The sequence below is a fragment of the Dromiciops gliroides genome, chromosome 2, assembly GCF_019393635.1.
Source record: "Dromiciops gliroides isolate mDroGli1 chromosome 2, mDroGli1.pri, whole genome shotgun sequence".
Taxonomy (NCBI): domain Eukaryota; kingdom Metazoa; phylum Chordata; class Mammalia; order Microbiotheria; family Microbiotheriidae; genus Dromiciops; species Dromiciops gliroides.
The window spans coordinates 582,375,760-582,395,558 of record NC_057862.1 but is presented as its reverse complement, the minus strand read 5'-3'; the positions used below and the strand labels follow the sequence as shown (position 1 = coordinate 582,395,558).

Here is a 19,799-nt window from a genome sequence, read left to right as displayed (position 1 = left end):
GTAGGTCATTTCACCACTTGCTTGCATTTTTTTCTGACTTGTTTCTGGGAAAGTCATTTTGCCTTAGCTTGCAATTATTATTTTGTGTATAAGACTTATTTAGGAGGTTGGCATAGAATTTGGTTAGCTAACTTGAGTTATATACAAACCTCATTAAGGTTCTGTCAAAGTTCCACAAATTATTCTCCACTTATATCTATGCTGTAGTTCTGCTGTGTTTTGAGAAATAGCCTTACTATTTTTTTTAAAAATATCCTGTTTTACTAACTGTTTGACAGTAAAGCAGCCAATGTTACTTTTATTAAACCTGTCAAAACCAGCCAAGCTTTCTCTCACACCTTTGTGTTGCCAGTCAGGATATAATTTTTCCATAGAAGAGAAGCATGCTGCATTGAACATTAACTTAGATTCCAAAGTAACCTCAGAATTTGACCTTTAAAAAGAAATTCTTCTCTTTCCAACTTGTCTCTTAAATCCATAGTTTTAACTTTCTAACTGTAACCCGAAATAAATACAAAACTCTGTAAGACTAGGTCTTTAAATAAATTGAAATAATGTGTGCCATATACCTTAATGGGAACCCAAGAACTCGTGAGAGTTCTTGCATTTTCTATAGCCTTCCTCCCTTATTGGAAGTGGAAACTGGGGCTTGCTGCTTTTGCTTGTTTAGGTTCTGTGAACATCTGAGATCTATTTTTTAAAGTCTGCTGATTTGTGTTAAAAAGTAGACTTAGGGCAGCTGGGTGGTGCAGTGGATAGAGCACCAGCCCTGGAGTCAGGAGGGCCTGAGTTCAAATCCAGCCTCAGATACTTGACACTTAACTAGCTGTGTGACCCTGGGCAAGTCACTTAACGCCAGTTGCCTCACCAAAAAAAAAAAAGTAGACTTATTATGGTGCAATTCCTAGTTTTCCATTATTTTGTTCAATAAGGGACTTGCTTATAATTTGGGAAAGCATAATACATGTCATATTAACACAGGGGGTTATGAATGAGTAAGAAGGACAAAGACATTTTTTAATTGTCCCAAGAAAAAGTTATCTTTTAATTACCGTCATTTAATCATAGTTCCAAAAAGTATCAGCACAACTTACATCTGAGACAAAGGGTTATTAGCAAATATAGTAGCAACAGTCACTGAGGCAGAGGGTGTTTCCGTGGAGGTTATTTCGCCTCTTCTTGTTGTTAACCAAAGGGCAGTTCTGAATGCTCCCAACATTAGCTAATCCTTGTTTTTCTAAATATAATCCCTTTATATAGGGATCGTTATTTACTGTCAGACCATAATGTTCATTGTCTCTTTCAATCAATCACATTTATCAATGAGTATTTATTAAACACCTGTGTTCCAGGGCACTGTGCTAAGTGCACAAAAATATCCCCTTTGCCATCGAGTTCACATTCCAATGTAAACAACTAAAATCGTCTCCCAGAAATAAGTTCAGCTTACTTAGATCTAAATAAACATTATAGTTCTTGATTTGATTTCTGTCCATTCTTCCCCACTTCCCAAAGAAAAGATTTAAGAGAAGCCTAGCTTTATATTGTGCATCATAAATTATATATAGGAGGGCGGCGAGGTGGCACAGTGGATAGAGCACCGGCCCTGGAGTCAGGAGTACCTGAGTTCAAATCCGGCCTCAGCCACTTAACACTTACTAGCTGTGTGACCCTGGGCAAGTCACTTAATCCCAATTGCCTCACTAAAAAAAAATATATATATATATATATGTATATATATATATATATGATATTAAAATGTGGGGGGAGGCATCTCCTATGAATGCAAATAAATCTGAATTGGCAGTTTTTTTAACCTTACCAATCAGTATTTTTAAACTATCCTAATAAAACTTTTATACCCAAATCTGCACAAAAGTATAGTTTCTTGCATCAAGAATGAAGGTTATAATGAAAAATGTAACAGTATATTCTGAAAGTAATTAGTGCTGATTGTAAATTACTCAGATGTTTACAGAATTAATCCTTTTGCATCTTGGATTGTGGTTGATTGATACATTTGCATCCTGCCCTCACTGACTATCATTTTATACTCTAAGGTGTGGATCCAGAGTTGTATGAGTTGACAACTTCAAAATTGGAAACCACCAGCTCAAGCATAAAAGTAACTGATGCATTTGCGAGACTCATGTCCACAGTAGAGAAGACAAGCACATCTACCAGGTAAATTGCAATGACCAACTAAACCTCTTGAAGATAAGGATTGTTTTTTGCAAATCTAATTATTAACCACTTACTTAGATTCCATGTTAAACAAAGCAGACCTGAAATGAAAAGCCATATTATGTCCTTTATTTTTTTTAACAAACCAAATTACTATTTTAAGATATAGTTTATATGGAGGTTATCTAGTTGGTGACAATATATTAAGTTCTATGGGTTAGGAATGTTGAATAAATCCCTTCACATAACTTGTAGTTTTGTTAAATGATAAGAATTAATCTACTTTTATAAGAGAATGAAAGAGAGTATAATCAGGTTATTTGACTAATATTTGTAGACTTCTTTTAAACTTGTCAGCACTGACTTTTCCAAATATGGAAATTAGATGCTCTTCCATCTTCCTATACCTACCCAACTAAACACTGTGTATTAAGCTAGCATGGAAATGCTATTTTCTATACCTGTTTGCCTGCCCCTAAAAAATTCACCTGAACTTGGTCCTTGGATCCCTTTTACGTGACTGAAACAAGTAAAATAACAGCTAGCTTTCCTAGCTACTTCCATACTGTGCTATTTTAAAACCCACTTGATTTTGGGAAGGGGGAGATTTTTTTCTCTTGACTTCATGGGAACTCTGAGGGTCATGGATTTTAGAAAAAGCAGGACACTAGAAGAGTATCTACTAAAGTCATTGTTGGTCCCTTAAATCATATGTTTAGGTTTCTATGGCAACTCAAAAACTTCTTCAACAAGGCAACAATCATTTTATATTCGCACTTAAAGCAATACTAAATGAATTTAACTGTCGGCCAAAGAAAGTATTGCTGCAGGAATAAGAATGTTCAGTTCTAATACAACTTGTGCTATAAAAGATTAGTGATTCATCAGCATTATTCAAAGGGAAGTATTTACCTTCCATCTCCTGTGCACCCTTCTTGTTTTGTTTTGTTTTGTTTTTTAGTGAGGCAATTGGGGTTAAGTGACTTGCCCAGGGTCACACAGCTAGTAAGTGTTAAGTGTCTGAGGCCGGATTTGAGCTCAGGTACTCCTGACTCCAGGGCTAGTGCTCTATCCACTGCGCCACCTAGCTGCCCCTTGTGCACCCTTCTTATCAAGTATTAGTGCTGTTCTTGAATGAACACCTACCCGCTTATCAAATCCCCAGATTTACCATTTACACCAAACTTTTTTCATTGGATTTTTAAGTCATCAGAAAATAGCCATCAAAACTTTTCTCTCATACATATTTGTCTTCAAATTTTTGGCATGAAATATCACATTGCCAATCAGAACTGTTCTCACTGTGTGTATAATCATTTTAAGATTCAAGGTATGCTGTTAATACCTGCAGAAAACCCCCTTTTAATCTATACATTGTTCTCTCCCCCTCCTCCCCCACTCTTTCCTAGTAAGCTAGTAGCCATTTTTGTCAGATTTGTGCTGTTTGGCAAAATGTTTAAGGGGGATAGATAAAATTAATAAAGCCCTGTATTAAGCGAAACTGTAAATGAAACTGGCTTTTTTAGACTACTTTTAATTGTTTTTCCCAAATAATTAGAATTTTATTATATTTTATTAGAATTTGAGTTTGATATTCTTTTCCTAATGATTTTGCCCTATTAATGACACGGTTTAGAAGGTTTCAAAACTGCCGGCAATGAAAGTTTCTTCTTTGAACCATTAGGAGGAGCTCTAAGCCTCATGACTGACTTGCCTTCTTTTAGCTCCTCAGAACAGCTGCTGAAGAATGCTGTACACTAGGAAACTTTCCAAACCGTATCATTTTAAGAACTTCCTTTTGTATTTTCCCATTGGTTTAGGGCGTTCCCTATAGTCCTTTTTACAGCTGTAGTGACTTCTTTAGCATATATTGAACTGCTTACTTAAAAAACTCAGTATTTCTAGGTTTGAGGAATTCAGTTATTGGTTGCAATCTGTATAAGTAAATGAAAGTTGGAAATGTAAATGCCCAAATGCATTTACCCCAAGCCAACATGTCCAGCTCTCAGAGGGAACCCCAGCAAGAAAATATATTGTTCAGGATAAATTCAAGCCCACTATAGAAACATAATGCAAAATGACAGTGTCCAACTCCCTCGTTTTCCAGAAGCAGGTTAAATGAGTAATGATAACTGACGTTTTAGTAGCATTTTAAGTTTTACAAAGCACTCTAATAAAGTAATTTCTTCTCATTTGAGCCTCAGAACAGCCCTATGAGATTGGTAACTACAGGTATTATTATCCACGTTTTACAGTTTAGGAAACAATTATAGGCTCAAGATTTAGAGTTGAAATTGATCTTTGATGTCCATCAGATTTAACCCCTTCATTTTATAAATGAGGAAACTGAGGGAAAGAGGTCACTTAAGTGACTTACCCAGAGTCACACAGCTCAAAAGGGTCTAAGGAAGGATTTGAACCTTAGTCTTACTTACTTCGAGTCCAGCTCTGTAAGCACTGTGTCTCTCATACAGAAGACAGTCTAGCTGAAATACACCAATAGTTTGTACATTGACTGGAACAAATGGTGCTTGCAAGAAAACATTTTTATTTTAAATTAGTGATTTTTTAATGGCCTATTTGTTCATAGCCAAGCAAATTTTAAGGAAAGGTACTTGGGTAATTTTACACCTTAAATTTTTCCTTGTACCCAAACCATGTTGTAGTTATTGATCTTCCTTGAGATTAAGAGGCAGAGGGGAAAAAAATAATTTTAATCAAATAGCATTAGAAACTTTATTATATAAATATAATCATTTTGTTCAGAAACCAAGCAGGGAATTTCACATTTTCTTTACAACCTCCCACAGACCTCTACTATTAAATCCTACAATTAAGTGTAGGATTTAATTAAGTATGCCTAAAGGACTTACCTCAATAAGTAGGGAGATTGGGAAAGAGGCAGAAAGATTAATGGGAGATTCATTGACAGTAAGCTTAGAGATTTGAAAGGTTTTATTGGCCTCAATGAAAGTAATTTATTCATAAATTTCATATGAATATTGGAGACATTATTCCTTAAGACATTAGCTCCGGGGCGGCTAGGTGGCGCAGTGGATAGAATACCGGCCCTGGAGTCAGGAGTACCTGAGTTCAAATCCGGCCTCAGACACTTAACACTTACTACCTGTGTGACCCTGGGCAAGTCACTTAACCCCAGTTGCCTCACTTAAAAAAAAAAAAAAAGACATTAGCTTCGTGCTCCAAGGTCTCTATGCAAACTTTTTTTCCACATAGAACTAGTCGTCGTATAAAATAGAAAAGCCTTAACTCTAAACTAAAATAGGCAGTGGTTATGAGCATGCTTCTGAATAAAGGTCTATAGTATACATGGACAAATTAGTACTTTTTTCATATCTTTTTTTTTTTTTGGTTGGGCAATGAGGGTTAAGTGACTTGCCCAAGGTCACACAGCTAGTAAGTGTCAAGTGTCTGAGGCCAGATTTAAACTCAAGTCCTCCTGACTCCAGGGCCGGTGCTCTATCCACTATGCCATCTAGCTGCCCTACTTTTTTCATATCTAATGGAAAAGAAGACTGAGAACACAGATGTTCATTTATTCCAGTGTTCTGTTATAAAAAAAGTTGACCAAAATTCTCAAACATTAACCTTCATCAAAGATAGTTCCTATTTTTCCTACACTTTTTAAAATTACCTATGGTCTTCATATTGACTCAGCACCTGCATTCAAATTTTTTGAAACTTTTTTTTTATGAGATATCTTATTTTTTCCGTTACATGTAAAGATAGTTCTCAACTTTTATTTATACATGCTTTACAATTTCAGATTTTTCTCCCTCCCTCCCCTCCCTCCCCCCTCCCCTAGACAGAAACATTTTTGAAGAGAGACAAGAATATTAGTGCTAGTGTAACAAATTATTCTAGTGTGGTATTACCTAAGCTTTAAGTGGACTACTATACAATTATAACCCTAAACTATACTGTGTAATTCTGTAATGCCCTACCTCAATCATAGAAATAATCCCCACATTATTGATTTACAAACCTAGGAATCTCTCAGGGTTTGGTCCCATGCCCCCAGTGGGATCTCAAATAAAACTGCTTATTAATTTTCACATGTACTCTTGGAAATGTGGGCATTGCCCTTCTTTGTAGCTAAGGATGCCCTGAAGGTGATGGTAACTGGTCATACGGGAGTGAGTAGCAGTCATTTCCAATGTCCATGTGTGAAGGTGCTCGTTTGATTTCCAGACCTGATTTTTATAGAATTTCATTTGCAGCCCTGCAGAGTTGGCTGAAAGCTTTTGCCTTCAAAAGTCTACTCTTTCTGATTGCTGCACCCCCAATGCACTACCTGCCCAAGACAAGTCTGCAACATGTTGTTCAAAGTCTTCTCAAATATTCCAAGTCTCCTTACACACTTCCCTGAAGTGTTGTTCACCCCTGCTAGTAGTTGCTACATTTCAGCTCACTTTTTAAAAGTTGTTTGGATGTTTTACTGTCATCCATTCACCAGACAAGACCAGCCCAATGAACTGCATTATGAGGAGTATTGTTGTAAATCTTTTCACTCACACCTGTAGTGAAGTTTTACCATGGTATTATAGTTCTAGCCACATCCATCCAAATTGAGTAAGTTCTGTACAGAAAAATGAACTTAAAACCTGCTATCAATAGCTCCAGGCCCTGTGCTCAGCACTGGAAATATAAATAAAAGCAAAAAAGTCGATAGTGTCTATTTTCAAGGAGCTCCCATTCTGATAGAGGAAGACAACACACAAAAGGAAACTAATGGAGGAAGGGCAGGTACCCGACTACCATTCATGGGGGGCACGGTAGAAAAAGTAAAAAGCCAAGTCAGGAGTACATCCTGGAGAGGAATGAAGACAGAGATGGTCTGAGCATCTGGGAGGAACCAGCCAATCAGAGGAAGGAACCACAGGAATGAGCAATTCAGTATGAGGAGTCCAGAAGTAGAGTGAACTTCCAGGGTGAGGAGGTTTCTAGAGAAAATCTGGGGTCAGGCATGCATCCTGGAGAGAAGTGAATAATACCTTCCTGAAAATATGGCCCTTAAGTATATGCAGTTGGGTTTTTGGCAGCCCTTCCTTACAACTTATTAATATGTTGTATTCCGAGAGTGTGAATATTAATTATTTGGAACTTGGTGCCATTTTCCCATTCTAATAAATGTTATGCATGGTTAAGTTCCTAAGCAGACCCATAAGATTACTTAGCCCATATTATGTGAATTACGGTAGCTGCTGATATCCTGAGATGGCTCCTATTTTTCCCACAATTTAAAAATTATTCATGATCTTTACTTTGTTAATAAAATGAGGTTGCTCATAAGGGTCAAATTAGAACCACATGCATGTGTGTGCGCATGCGAGAGAGAGAGAGAGAATTTTGCCAACCTTAAAAAGAACTGTGGATATTAGGCATCATTATTATCAATGACTTGGGTAAAGGCATAGATGCAGTGCTTATCAGATACTCAGATAAGACATAACTGAAAAGAACAGCATTACACTGGAAAGTAAGAATCTGAATCCAAAATGTAGGCTGGCTAAATTGTTAGATGGATCGGATCTAATAGGATGAAATTTAATATAAATATACAACTCCTATACTTGTGAGGTTAATTTTTGGAACTAAGTACAGTGTGGAAGAGGCATAGCTAGATAGCAACTTGTCCAGAAAAACTATGGGAGTAGATTACAAGTTCTGTGTGAGTCAGAATGTGAAGGCATTGAGGCGCATAGTATCCAGACCCAGGAAGAGGGTATGGGCATTGATGAGTAGGAGAGCATCCCAAAGAGAGTGACCAAAATGATGTCTGAAGAACTGCTTGGGGGGTGGAGGGGGGCAGGGAATGAGACTTACTTTGCTTGGCCTCCCAGAACCAACAGCTGCATTTAAAGCCCTGTGTTCCCAGCTCAGTTCCTGTAGACATCCTTGCTATTCCCACAGCTTGGTCATGTTCACCTCTCATTTGAAATCTGCTACAGGAAGTCTTTGCCCATTCCCATGGTTGTGAGTGCTCCCTCTGCCCTCCTCAAGTTATGGTTCATGAGACACCTGCTGGTGTCTCACAGCCACTGTACCCAGCATCATACCTAACACATAACTGGCACCCAATGCTTGTTGGATTGGACTAGAAATTATAGAGAGGCAAGTTTAGGTTTAATCTTAGAACAGTTTTTCCTAACAATTAGAATTATGTAAAAGTGGGATGAGCTCACTCAAGAGCTAGCAAGATTCCCTTATGCACCCTTGCACTCTCCAGGAGGTCTTCATGTAGAAGTTGAATGACAACTTTGTAGATGTGTTATAGGAGAAATTATTTAGATAAAGGTTGGTTGGACTAATGGCCTTTTAGGTAGGTCCCTTACAACTCAGGTATTCTGTGATGATAGCTTTTTTTTCTTCCTGTGAATCTCTTTTGGGATGGTAGGAACACATCTCTCCCCACACAGCCCCTGCCATCATTCCAGCAAGAAGCCCTTTTTCCTCTTCCTCCCTTCCCTGGTTCCAAATCATTTTGCTGCAGAAGGGACTCAACCCCCCAGATTCTTTAGGAGGGGGGTCTTTTTTATGCATTTTTTTGTTCTGAACTTAAGAAATAATTAGCATTTTCATATACCTTTTAGGACAGAAAAAAAAGATGGTGTATGAAACTCCATATCTCTATTATGTCAAACTTGCATTTCTTTTTTTAGTATTTACTAAATTCATCATTTAACTTTCAAAGCTGTCCTTGTCTATGATTGCTTCTGGCCATCCTTCTGTTCTTTCTGCATTTTAAAAATTTGCTTATCCCTATCTTTCCTTTCCCTCCCACTTCCCCAATTAAAGAGAAAAAAAGGAAAGAAAAGCACATGTAACAAATTTGAATTGTCAAACAAAACAATTTTCACATGCATTCTGAGTCCATCCCTTCTCTACCCAGGGTGATAGGTGCTTCATCATCAGTCCTCAGAAATCACACTTAGTGACTGTATTGATCAGAGTTCATAAGTCATTCAAAGCTGTTTGTCTCTAGTGTTGTTACTAGTGTTTAAATCGTTTTCCTGGTTCTGCTCACTTCACTCTGCGTCAAGTTCATGCAAGTCTTTGTTAGTTTCTCAGAAAGTACCTGTCACCATTTTTTACATAGTAATGCTATTCCATTTTATATTCATATACTGTAAGGGGAGGCAAAGGTCATGAAGGGATCTGGTATTTTAATGACTTTTTAAAAATTATTTTTCTTTATTTCCTGTAAGTATACACGCATTTATTTCCTATGTAGACTGTATATGATGCTATGGTATTGTAAATTAAAAACAAAGCTAAAGGGGTTATTAAATATTGAAATCCCTTATAATTTGTTCAGCCATTTGGAGAGGTAGGTCTTGACAAGCAAGACCAGGTTGATGTGTCTTTGTTTCTTGGGGGGGGGGGGCGGGGTACATAATGTTTAGCAGAGTATGGAGGACATTGTTTCTCTTAGAATACAATAATAGAAACATCTCCAAAGCTCTGTTAGCTGTCGAAACATTGTGGTAGATAGATGCTGTTTGTGAGCCTGAGTATGGGACTTTGGTAGTTGGAAATGTATAAATATAGAATTGTCTGTATGTATTTGAAATACAATTACAGATCCAGGACTATTGACAGGCACATTTAAAATGTGAGATTGCCTGATTGAATTTTTTTTTTTTAACTAACATTTTGGTTTTTGCTGTTTGTCCTTCATTCTCGAAGAGGACCATAACATCAGGGTGATATCATGACTTGCTTGCACTGAATTGGATTTTAAGTGAGGGAGGACTGTGCATATATATATATATATATATATATATATATATATATATATATATATATATATATATATATATCAGGACAATTGGAGATGGCCCTGGTTTTTTAAGGCAATTGGGATGAAGTGATTTGCCCAAGGTCACAGAGTTAGTGCTTGAGGTAAGATTTGAATTTAGGTCCTCCTGACTCCAAGGCCAGTGCTCTACATCCACTGTGCCCCCTAGCGGCCCCCCAAGTAAGGTAAATTCTTACTGTCTTGGGTATCTCATTGTAGCTCAGTGGAAGTTTGAGATGGTGCCCTATCTTCTCTAAACTTACAGCTACTGATTTCAAATGAAATACCCTTTCATTTTTTTCTTGGCATATCTTTATTTAATTTCATAAAGTTCCTATTGTTCTCCTTTCATCCCTTAATATGTTACTGTCTGTGGTCATTGGGGTTTTTTCCTGCTTTGCAGAGGTATGTCTAGTCCTTTTGTCTACCTGTGGTCATTGCAGTCTTCACATATGGTCACTGCAATAAAAAAAGGCATTTGCTGCTTTGCACTTGTTATTCTGTTGCTGTTGTTTTTTCATTTCTCTTATTTATGTCACTTTAATTTCCTAAAAGCACTCTGTCCTCCTCCCAAATAGTTGTCCCTCATAGTAAAGGATAAAATGGGGGGGAAGGCTGGAGGGAGGGTTAGCAAAACTAATGAACACATCAACCAAATCTGGTATTGTATGCAGTATTCTGCATATAGTACAGTAGACCCCCACCACCACCACCACCTTCACAAGGAAGACAGGGAAATGCATTGTCACATTTCTTCTTTGGAGCCCACATTGGTCCTTATAATTTCACACTTAATTTTGATTGCTATTCCATTTATATAGTTATAATCATATCTGTATATTTTTAAACTTTATACCAATCACATCTTCCTCTGCTTCTCTGTATTCTTCATAGTCATTATTTCTTATAGTAAAGCAACATTTCATTTCATTCAGGTACCACGGTTTATTTAGCCCATCCTCAGTCAGTAGGCACTTTATTTCAACTGGATCAATTTCTGAAATAGAGAATTGGTCAAAATACTTGAAATTCTGAATTGAGTTTTTATTACATAGAAGCCTTATAAGAAAATATTTCTTTTGAATGAAGTGTTATAGCCTGCTTTCATGTCACTCAGAACACTATATAATCTGATGGTCCTCATTAAGAAACAGTTTTTTAATGTTCAGATCAGTTAAATGACCTTTTTTTTTTTTTTGAAAGCTCCACAGGAAAAAATTTTTTTCCTGGTATAGTGTTGGTTCACTTCAGTTTTCTGTTTCTGTTCACTTGAGAGCTATGTCTGTTCAATAGCAACTACCATACAAGGAATTTTACTGTCCTAAAGGATGTAGAATGCCATCCTGGCTTTTTTATTTGGGGGAAGGGGTCCCAAACATCCCCAAACCTTTCTTTCCCTACTTGTGTTGCTGGAATAATGGTGATTTAGTCAGTGACTTTAAAAAGGTTAAGGTATCAGTTCATTCACTGTAGCTTCTTGCCAGCACCATTGAGATTCTTCCCTCCAGCTACCACCATTTAACTACGCTTTTAAACTAAATGATACATTTGTTGTAGAGGTTGACTTAAATTTGGAGAGCTTTTCCACTTTGAGTCAACTTGCTTTTTATTTTAAATGTCTAGGGGCAGCTAGGTGGCACAGTGGGTAAAGCACCGGCCCTGGATTCAGGAGTACCTGAGTTCAAATCTGGCCTCAGACACTTGACACTTACTAGCTGTGTGACCCTGGGCAAGTCACTTAACCCCCATTGCCCTGCCCCCCGAAAAGAATGTTATATATTTTAAATGTCTAAAAATTAAGTGATTTTTATTATACTCTCTTGGTTTTGGTTTTAGGGAAAAAAAAGGTTGTTTGCATTAGGTTTAGCTGTGGGATTATACATATATACATATGTGTGTATACACACACAGGTTTTAACAGTAGTATCATAACTATCATTGACAGCTGTCAGTTATTAAATATCAGCTACTTACAATGAGAATTAAGCATACGCGGCAACTTCAGGGGAGAAGATTTTATTGCATTGATCTATAAAGAATTTATATATATGTAAAACACCTTGTTTTCCTCACATTGGGAGCAACAAAATATGTGTTAATTTATATCTTCACTGGCATAATGATCTTCTGTTTATAGTTTTTCCACAAGAGTACCTTTTAGGGGCAGCTAGGTGGAGCAGTGGATAGAGCACCGGCCCTGGAATCAGGAGGACCTGAGTTCAAATCCAGCCTCAGACACTTAACACTTAATAGCTGTGTGACCCTGGGCAAGTCACTTAACCCCAATTGCCTCACCAAAAACAAAAACAAAAAAGAGTACCTTTTAAGTTTAAAAAATGATATTTCAAAACCCAAAAGTTGATAATAAAAAACTTTATAATAAAATATTTTATTTAAAATAAAATGCTCAATATTTTTGTTATTAAGAAAAGTTAAAGGTTCAAATAGCAAAAAAGACCTCTGTCCTCAAAAAGAATAAAATAAGATAAACCCAAACAAACAAAATAAAACCTGAGGATTAGATCTTAGCTAGAGATTTTGGAAATGCCATACCTGGAGAACCTGAGTTGATAGACCAAAATTAGGTCACCACCTGCCCAGTGCCAAAGACTTTGAAAAAAAGTCAACAATGCAACTTTGTTTTCAAGTCTTAAGTGTTCTTTTCTTTCACAGTTTCTAAATAGCCTTGTATCATGTCAGTATATAAAATGGCTACAGATTAAACACGTACATTATAATCCATATGCTTTTAGTTGATATCTCAAAATATACTTCTAGTCATCCCCAAGTAACTGTTAAAAGTGAAAGCTTTTAGAGAAAACAGGGTGAGGGTGATCTCCAGCAGTAGTGTGGGATGATCCTGAGACCTTCCCCTCAGCCCTTTTCCCCTTTCTCTTACTCCAGATGGAGCAATCCATTCAAGCATAACTGGTTGTAGGGCTTTTAACCTGCAATACCATGGGTACTTCTCATTCTTTTCATACTGCAGTGTGTGGGGACCAATTTTTAATTGGGGAGTGTTAGCTAAGCGGCTCACCGCAATATTGGGGCAAGGAAGGAGACCAGCAGCCTCCCTCAAAACAAAACAGGATTTATTTTAACAAGAACGAACTTAAAAAAACACACAAACAGGATCAGTAGGATCAAGGGAAAGGAAATAAAATGGGGAAAGGGAAATTATGCAACCTGAAAAATATCACCACCCAGGAATCAGCTGAGAATACACAGCAGAGCTCCTGTCGCCTTCCAGCTAGAATTCGGGGGGGGGGGGGGGGGGAGAAAAACTTCCTTCCTCCCCACACACTCCACACAGCCCCCAGCCAATTGGATGGCCGCTCTGACAGTCACATGACTGCCCTCACTAGGCTTCCAATCATTATAATTTTGCCAGGCCCATGTAGGCGTCTGTGAGTGGTGATGATGTGAGGTGCCAGCGCTATGAAAATGGCCACAACCAGTGGGTGGAGCACTGTGCAGCCTGCGGAGCCCCAGGCCAGTGTGCAATGAGGCACAAAAACATCAAATAACAATCAACTCTTTACATTCCCCCCTTTGTTTCATCAAGAAACACGGGGTGTTTCCTTGATGGAACAATAAATAATAAACAATAAATAATTTTTTAAAAAATAACAGAATATCATAACCGATGCTAACAAATAATATACTAATAACAATATAGGAAAGATAAAATACATATTACAGATGATATATATATATATATAGTAACTGAAGAAAAAATAAAAACCAAAAATGTCCATTTAAAGTCCTTAAAATCTTGTCTTCAAAGGAGGGTTGAGATGTCATCAGGGGAACTGGACTCTGGTCTGGATTCTGGCTGTCTCTGGAACTGCTAGATTTTCATGAATCATTAGCATAACATTGTCCAAAAATGTTCAAATTAAATAATGAAAGTTCTTCAAAATATACAAAACAAGTTTAAACTTGATATATATACAGCATATTGGAGTCCCCCCTTTGGAGGATACTCATATCCATATGCAATACAAAATTGAGACAGTTATGACATTACTAACACTTTTTACCACTTTATGTCTGGATCAAGGCCAAATTTAGTTATGTGTCCATGATGACATCTGAAAATGTTTTGGAAAGGTTACCATACCACATCTTGTGATGCATAGATATCTAATAATTGTGCTAGGTCTCAGGTGGGTGGATTCTGACCATGCCACCAGATTGAGTGAAGAAGCCAAGTTAAGTTAAACCAGGTGCGTGCATTAGGGCTAACATGACACCAAAAGCAGCATACATTGATTCTAATAGAGGTACACATTTTACAGATTCAATTCTCACCCAGATTTATTCTTTCTTGGGAGTAACTCCTAGATTTCATACTCCTTACCACCCTCAAAGCTCAGGCCAAGTTGAACGTATGAATAAAGAGCTTAAAAGCATGATTGGCAAATTATGTACTGAAACCCATTTGAAATGGCTTGATGTTCTACCCTTGGTATTATTCTATCTGTGCAGTAGACCAAGAGGTGAACTCCACATATCTCCTTATGAGATGCTTTTTTGGTCACCCTCCTATCCAAGCTAAAACTTTTTCCCCAGTCTATACATCACTGGTGGGAGGTGATACTTCTGTTGCTTCCTATATACAGGAACTACAAACTAGGCTACATGAACTACATGAAGCAGGAGTTGCTGTACAAGCTGGTCCTTCAGATTTTTCCTTGCATGATTTAAGTCCTGGAGACAATGTATATATTAAGAATTTTCAGCGGACCAGTGAGACCCAGCCCGCTTGGGAGGGACCTTTTCAGGTATTATTGACAACTCCTACTGCTATTAAAATTGGAGAAGAATAATCTTGGATTCATTGTTCCCACGTGAAGCCCACACCATTTGTGGGTAAAGTAATTTCAAATAACAATCAACTCTTTACAAGTGGAAGCTTAGTTTAGTGGTTTATGTACTGATGTCGTTCCCAGTGTCTCTGGTGGCAGTTCTAATAGATGCCTTGCACTTTTGTTTCACCTTTTGGCCCTAATAATCTGGTGTTGACTTTTCTAGTCACCCCACACAGCCTTTTGATTTCATCTTGGATTAAGGAGACATGAAGTGATACAGAAGGATCAAGTTTTGGTATAAAGAGGTGGCCTGTAATAGTTTTGTTTTATTAGTACTTTTCCTACTCTCATCTCTCCCTCCTCCCCAAATCCAAGGAGAAAATCATAAAAGACGTGACTTGGCAGAAAGGAATCGATTAGCCATTAGCTAATTAGCTTGCCTCCCAATTTTCTTTTTCAACCAAAGGATTGTTCATTAATTTAAAATAAAAAACTTTGGAAGCAAAAAAATGAGGATCTGTCTGCAAGTATTCTTTAATACAGTTAGTATCTTGAAATACCCTACAGATTAGATTACAATAATACGCTTTTACTGAGCTACTTTTGAAGATCATTTAGAATTTCCAGTGGTGCTGGCATCCTCAGCTCAGCAGACTAGGAAAGCATTGGTCCTTTGTCTGTATGCCTCCACTGCTACCTCCTGGTCTCCTGCTGATCATAGCCTGTAAAAGCCCTGTATAGTTTCATCCCTGGTTACCTTAGAGACCACCTCTCTCCCTCTGCTCTTTGAGCATCCTCGACAGGAAAAAGCATCTTCAGTGCTGCTGCTAATGGGCTGGCTGGCGCTCTCTCTCTCTCTCTCTCTCTCTCTCTCTCTCTCTCTCTCTCTCTCTCTCTCTCTCTCTCTCTCTCTCTCTCTCTCTCTCTCTCTCTTTTTCTCTCTCTTTCTCTCTTTCTCTGAATCCCAGAGGGAAAAAGTCTGGGTGTTTTTACATAGAGAACTTTCTCTTTTTCTGGAATTCCCTGATGAAAATCAATAAAGCAGCCCAAGGTTGAAGTTTCTTACAAAGATTCAGGCCAGACACATTTTATTCTATATTATTTTAATTTTGACATTTTCATAGAGAATAAAGAAAGCCCTCTTAAGCAAAGTAGACCTGTGACCTCAGGTTTATTGTCCTCATTTAGTAACATTTTTTTGAATTGTCAAGACTTTGAATAACTCAGCAAAGTTGTAAGCTGTTTTCAAAAATGAAAAATGTGTACTCCTCACTTAGGTAGAAACATAATTGTTCTTGCAGTAACATTTGGCAAAGGAAGAATTTTGAAAAGCTGCCTTATGTTGAGCAAATACAAGTCAGAACTGAAGATGGACAGAAAACATCAGTGACTGGTGGGAGTCATGTGCACTTAAATCCTTTGTAGGTTGCTGCTTCATACCATGGAACAGATTTTCCCCATTGACAACAGAATGATTAACCTGCTTTTGCTTTTTCCTCTGTAAATAGGAAGCCTAAAAGAGAAGAGCGTCTGAGTGAAGAGGCCGCCAAAGTGATTGCTAGCCTTCCTGACTTAACCTTCATGCACGCCAAGGTGTTGATGTTCCCAGCCACACTAACACCTTCAACAAGCTGCCATGAGAAGGCAGACTGATAAGTGATGTGAATTGGACTGTTTCTATTGATTTTTTTTTTCTTCCTTCCTTTCCCTTCCCACCACCAAAAGCATACTTGCTTTAATTTAAAAAAAAAATAAAAACAAAAAACAAATTTCAAGTTCAGCTGATTTGTTGGTAAGCAGCATTAGAAAGATATACATAGTAATGTATATTTATTTACATACTGAAGTCCTAAATTTATATTAGAAAAATGTAAATAATCGGGGGTGAACATTTTTGAAGATTTATTCTTTTTGTGTTGCTGGGGTGTATACATTTATGTCTTTGTGAAATACACTGGTGGTGTCCTTCTTACAAAACTTTTAAAATTAAAAAAAAAAGAAAATTAAAAATTCAAATCTTCACTGTCTGTGAAATCCCCTTCAGGTGTTTTTCAGATTGCATTGAATGTCCTTTTAATTTTGTCTAACACATTGAATTACTTTTGCTATTACAAATGAGCTCCAAAGGTCATTATTTTATTTTATTTTTTCTCTGGTGGGCTTGGTTCAGATCTTTAAAAAAAAAAAAAAAAGGCTGTTGCCGAAGATTTGGGGCTGTTTTTTAATCTTTTCAATCTGGCATATCGCTATTTGGCCTTTTATAAGGTACTTTCATTAGTTGCGGTTCTGTTAATAGGGATGGATCATTGTCAGAACTTGATTGGGAGGGGTTGTATCAGAAAAAGATTGTGTCTGCTTTAATCAGTTTGATTTGAAGAAGGACCAAAATTATATGAATGTCTTGCAATGAAACTTACCTGTTACTGATTTTTTTTTTGTTCTATTATACCACTATTTTGTTTGAGGATTTTGCACAGTGTAAAATGACATAATCATAGATTGCTATGGTTTAGGCTGTATATACAGTAAAAGACTACGGGTTGTAAATGTTTGGGGAAATTCCTATGGAAAAAAAGAGAGATGTAGAAGAACCTCTAACAAGGTTAACATGCATGCCCCAGGTCTTTTGAGATTTAAGTGTGTAAATTTCCTTTTAGCTTATACAGAAATAAAATAATTTAAAAGATGTGTAGTCTCTTGTCTCTTTAGTGAGAGGAAAAGGGCTGCTAACATTTCCTTTTTGTGATTGAGAGCAAAGTTAAGGAACTTGGGAGGAGGATACTTTGATAAAGTTCTGTTTAGTTTCTGTGCCAAATAGGCCTTCAGAAATGGCGAGGCCTCTGCTGTCTAAAAACTAGAAAAGAATTTGATTCTGGCCTGTGAGAATTGGATCACAGCTGAACTGTGCAGACATGTAACCTTCTGACATAAAACTAATAATCACAGTGGTTTCCTATAATGTGGTTTCCTGCGAGTATATTGACAGTGCCACAGTGAAGTGCTAAGGGGCCAGTTATTTCTCATTTTGGTTTTTCTGAAATAAAACAGTAGGGGAAAAAAAGAGAGATAAAAATTAAAAAATAAAACAGTATAGGGGCAGCTAGGTGGTGCAGTGGATAGAGCACTGGCCCTGGAGTCAGAAGGACCTGAGTTCAAATCCGGCCTCAGACACTTAACACTTACTAGCTGTGTGACCTTGGGCAAGTCACTTAACCCCAATTGCCTCAGCAAAAAACAAAAAAATAAATAAATAAAACAGTATGAAGTCAAGTTGGGTAAAAAAATTCCTCCAAAGTAATTTTAAAGTCTTACTAGAAGATTTTAATTCAATAATTTGTCTGTCAAAGTCTGTTTGTGTTGTAGCTATATATTTGGGAGCTATTCTTAACTATTTGAAAAAGTAATATTCTAAAATGTAATTTGTAAAAATGCCACACTGAGCTGTAGCAAAGCTTGAAGTCATGAAATGGCACTTCTGGGGAAGAAGCAGCCAAGTCGTTTTCTATCGTATTACCATAGGTAAGACATAGGCCTGAACCTTATGACTTAGGCCATATATTTACATCTGATGTTCACTAACCATCAGAAAATGTGTATTCGTAATTATTTGGCTATGATGAGCTGGTACTCGATTGCCTACTTTAGTTCCTCCTACATTGGAGGAAAGTTATCATTCATCTCGGGTCTTTTTGTGACATAATTGCTTTCTTTTACAGGCCGCCTCCATGAAAGGGGGCCACAAAGTAGACCTCCACACAGTTTCTTTCTGTTGCCACAGTTTTCTGCTAATTTCCAGTTGACAAGTAGCATCCTTTCAGATTTGGGAGCTATCCAACCAAGGCTGAGGGTGACCAGGCCTACCAAATTCCTGGACTCTTTGGAGAACATGGTGAAAACTCAGCAGGCAGCAATGAAAAGCTGATGCACGTGGTGAATCTCTTTCAACTCTGAAGTTCTAGGATTCTCTTCTGTGCACTGACATTTATGTAACACTTTGTTATGTTTCATATTATCATCTTTCATCCTCAGGGGAACCTTGTGAAGTGAGTAATGTCAACATTGTCACTACGTTTTATAGACTCTGGGTTCCAGGAGGTGGTGACATCTGAGGAGTGTGTTACTTAGCGAGAAGGGACGCCTATCAGACTTGATTCTGGGCCTTCTGGATTTAAATCCAAAGGCATATAGCATCATAGAAAGTGTTGAACTTAAGCTCTCTAAGGGAGGCTCCGCTTAGCCTTTTACTAACTACGTAACCATAGGAAAGTCACTGAGCTGCTCTTGGCCTCAGTTTCTTCAACTGTAAAATGGGGGTGATAATCTTGCTGCCTGATCATCACGTTTATGTGGCGCTTAGGTAAATATACCATTTATAGAAATCAAAGTGTTTTACAGACGTGATCATTTGAGTCTCCCAACAACCCTGTAATACCGGTAGTCCAGATATACTTATCGTAGTTTTACAAATGTACAACCTAGTTCACAGAGATGTCAGTGACTCGTCCATGGTTCAACAGCCAAAGGCAGAATTTGACCAAGACCTTTCTGATGCCCAAGTCTACTGCCTCCCCTCTCTACCTAACTCTTCTAACCCTTAAAAGTACTATCTTTATATTTATCGTGACTTCTTCCACATTACGTTGCTTCTCACAATTAGGAAAGGTTAAATGTGTCTTCTGTGAAGTGAAATTAACACCACTGTGATGGTTCCTATAATGCATACTTTATCTCAGGACTTGTTTTGGACAGGCTGGTATATTTCCCTTTCTGCCTGTTTTGCGTTTTCTCTCTTTCCTTTTTAAATGAAGCACATTAACATTTAGTTGTCAGGTTAAAATCAGTGCTTCAGTTTACAACTAAAAATTTGTAGCCTCGAGCCAGACCAGTGGTATAATTGTATTAAAGAGCACTGTCTATTGTCTAGGAAAGTATGTTTGGAGTCTTGACATAGTAGGCTCTTCATCGCTCCTGGCACGTTA

At 37.5% G+C, this 19,799-nt stretch overlaps 1 protein-coding gene across 2 annotated transcripts in view; it reads left to right on the top strand.

Annotated features, from left to right (window-relative positions):
* Positions 1-17,506, top strand: part of AFTPH (aftiphilin) — a 109,657-nt gene extending 92,151 nt beyond the window's left edge. For both annotated transcript variants that reach the window (XM_043983635.1, XM_043983634.1), the window contains 2 exons: positions 2,061-2,184; positions 16,329-17,506. In XM_043983635.1, the coding sequence (XP_043839570.1) occupies positions 2,061-2,184; positions 16,329-16,473 (269 nt within the window). In that variant the 3' untranslated portion in view covers positions 16,474-17,506. The remainder of the gene's footprint in view (positions 1-2,060; positions 2,185-16,328) is intronic.
* Positions 17,507-19,799: the final 2,293 nt, after the last annotated feature.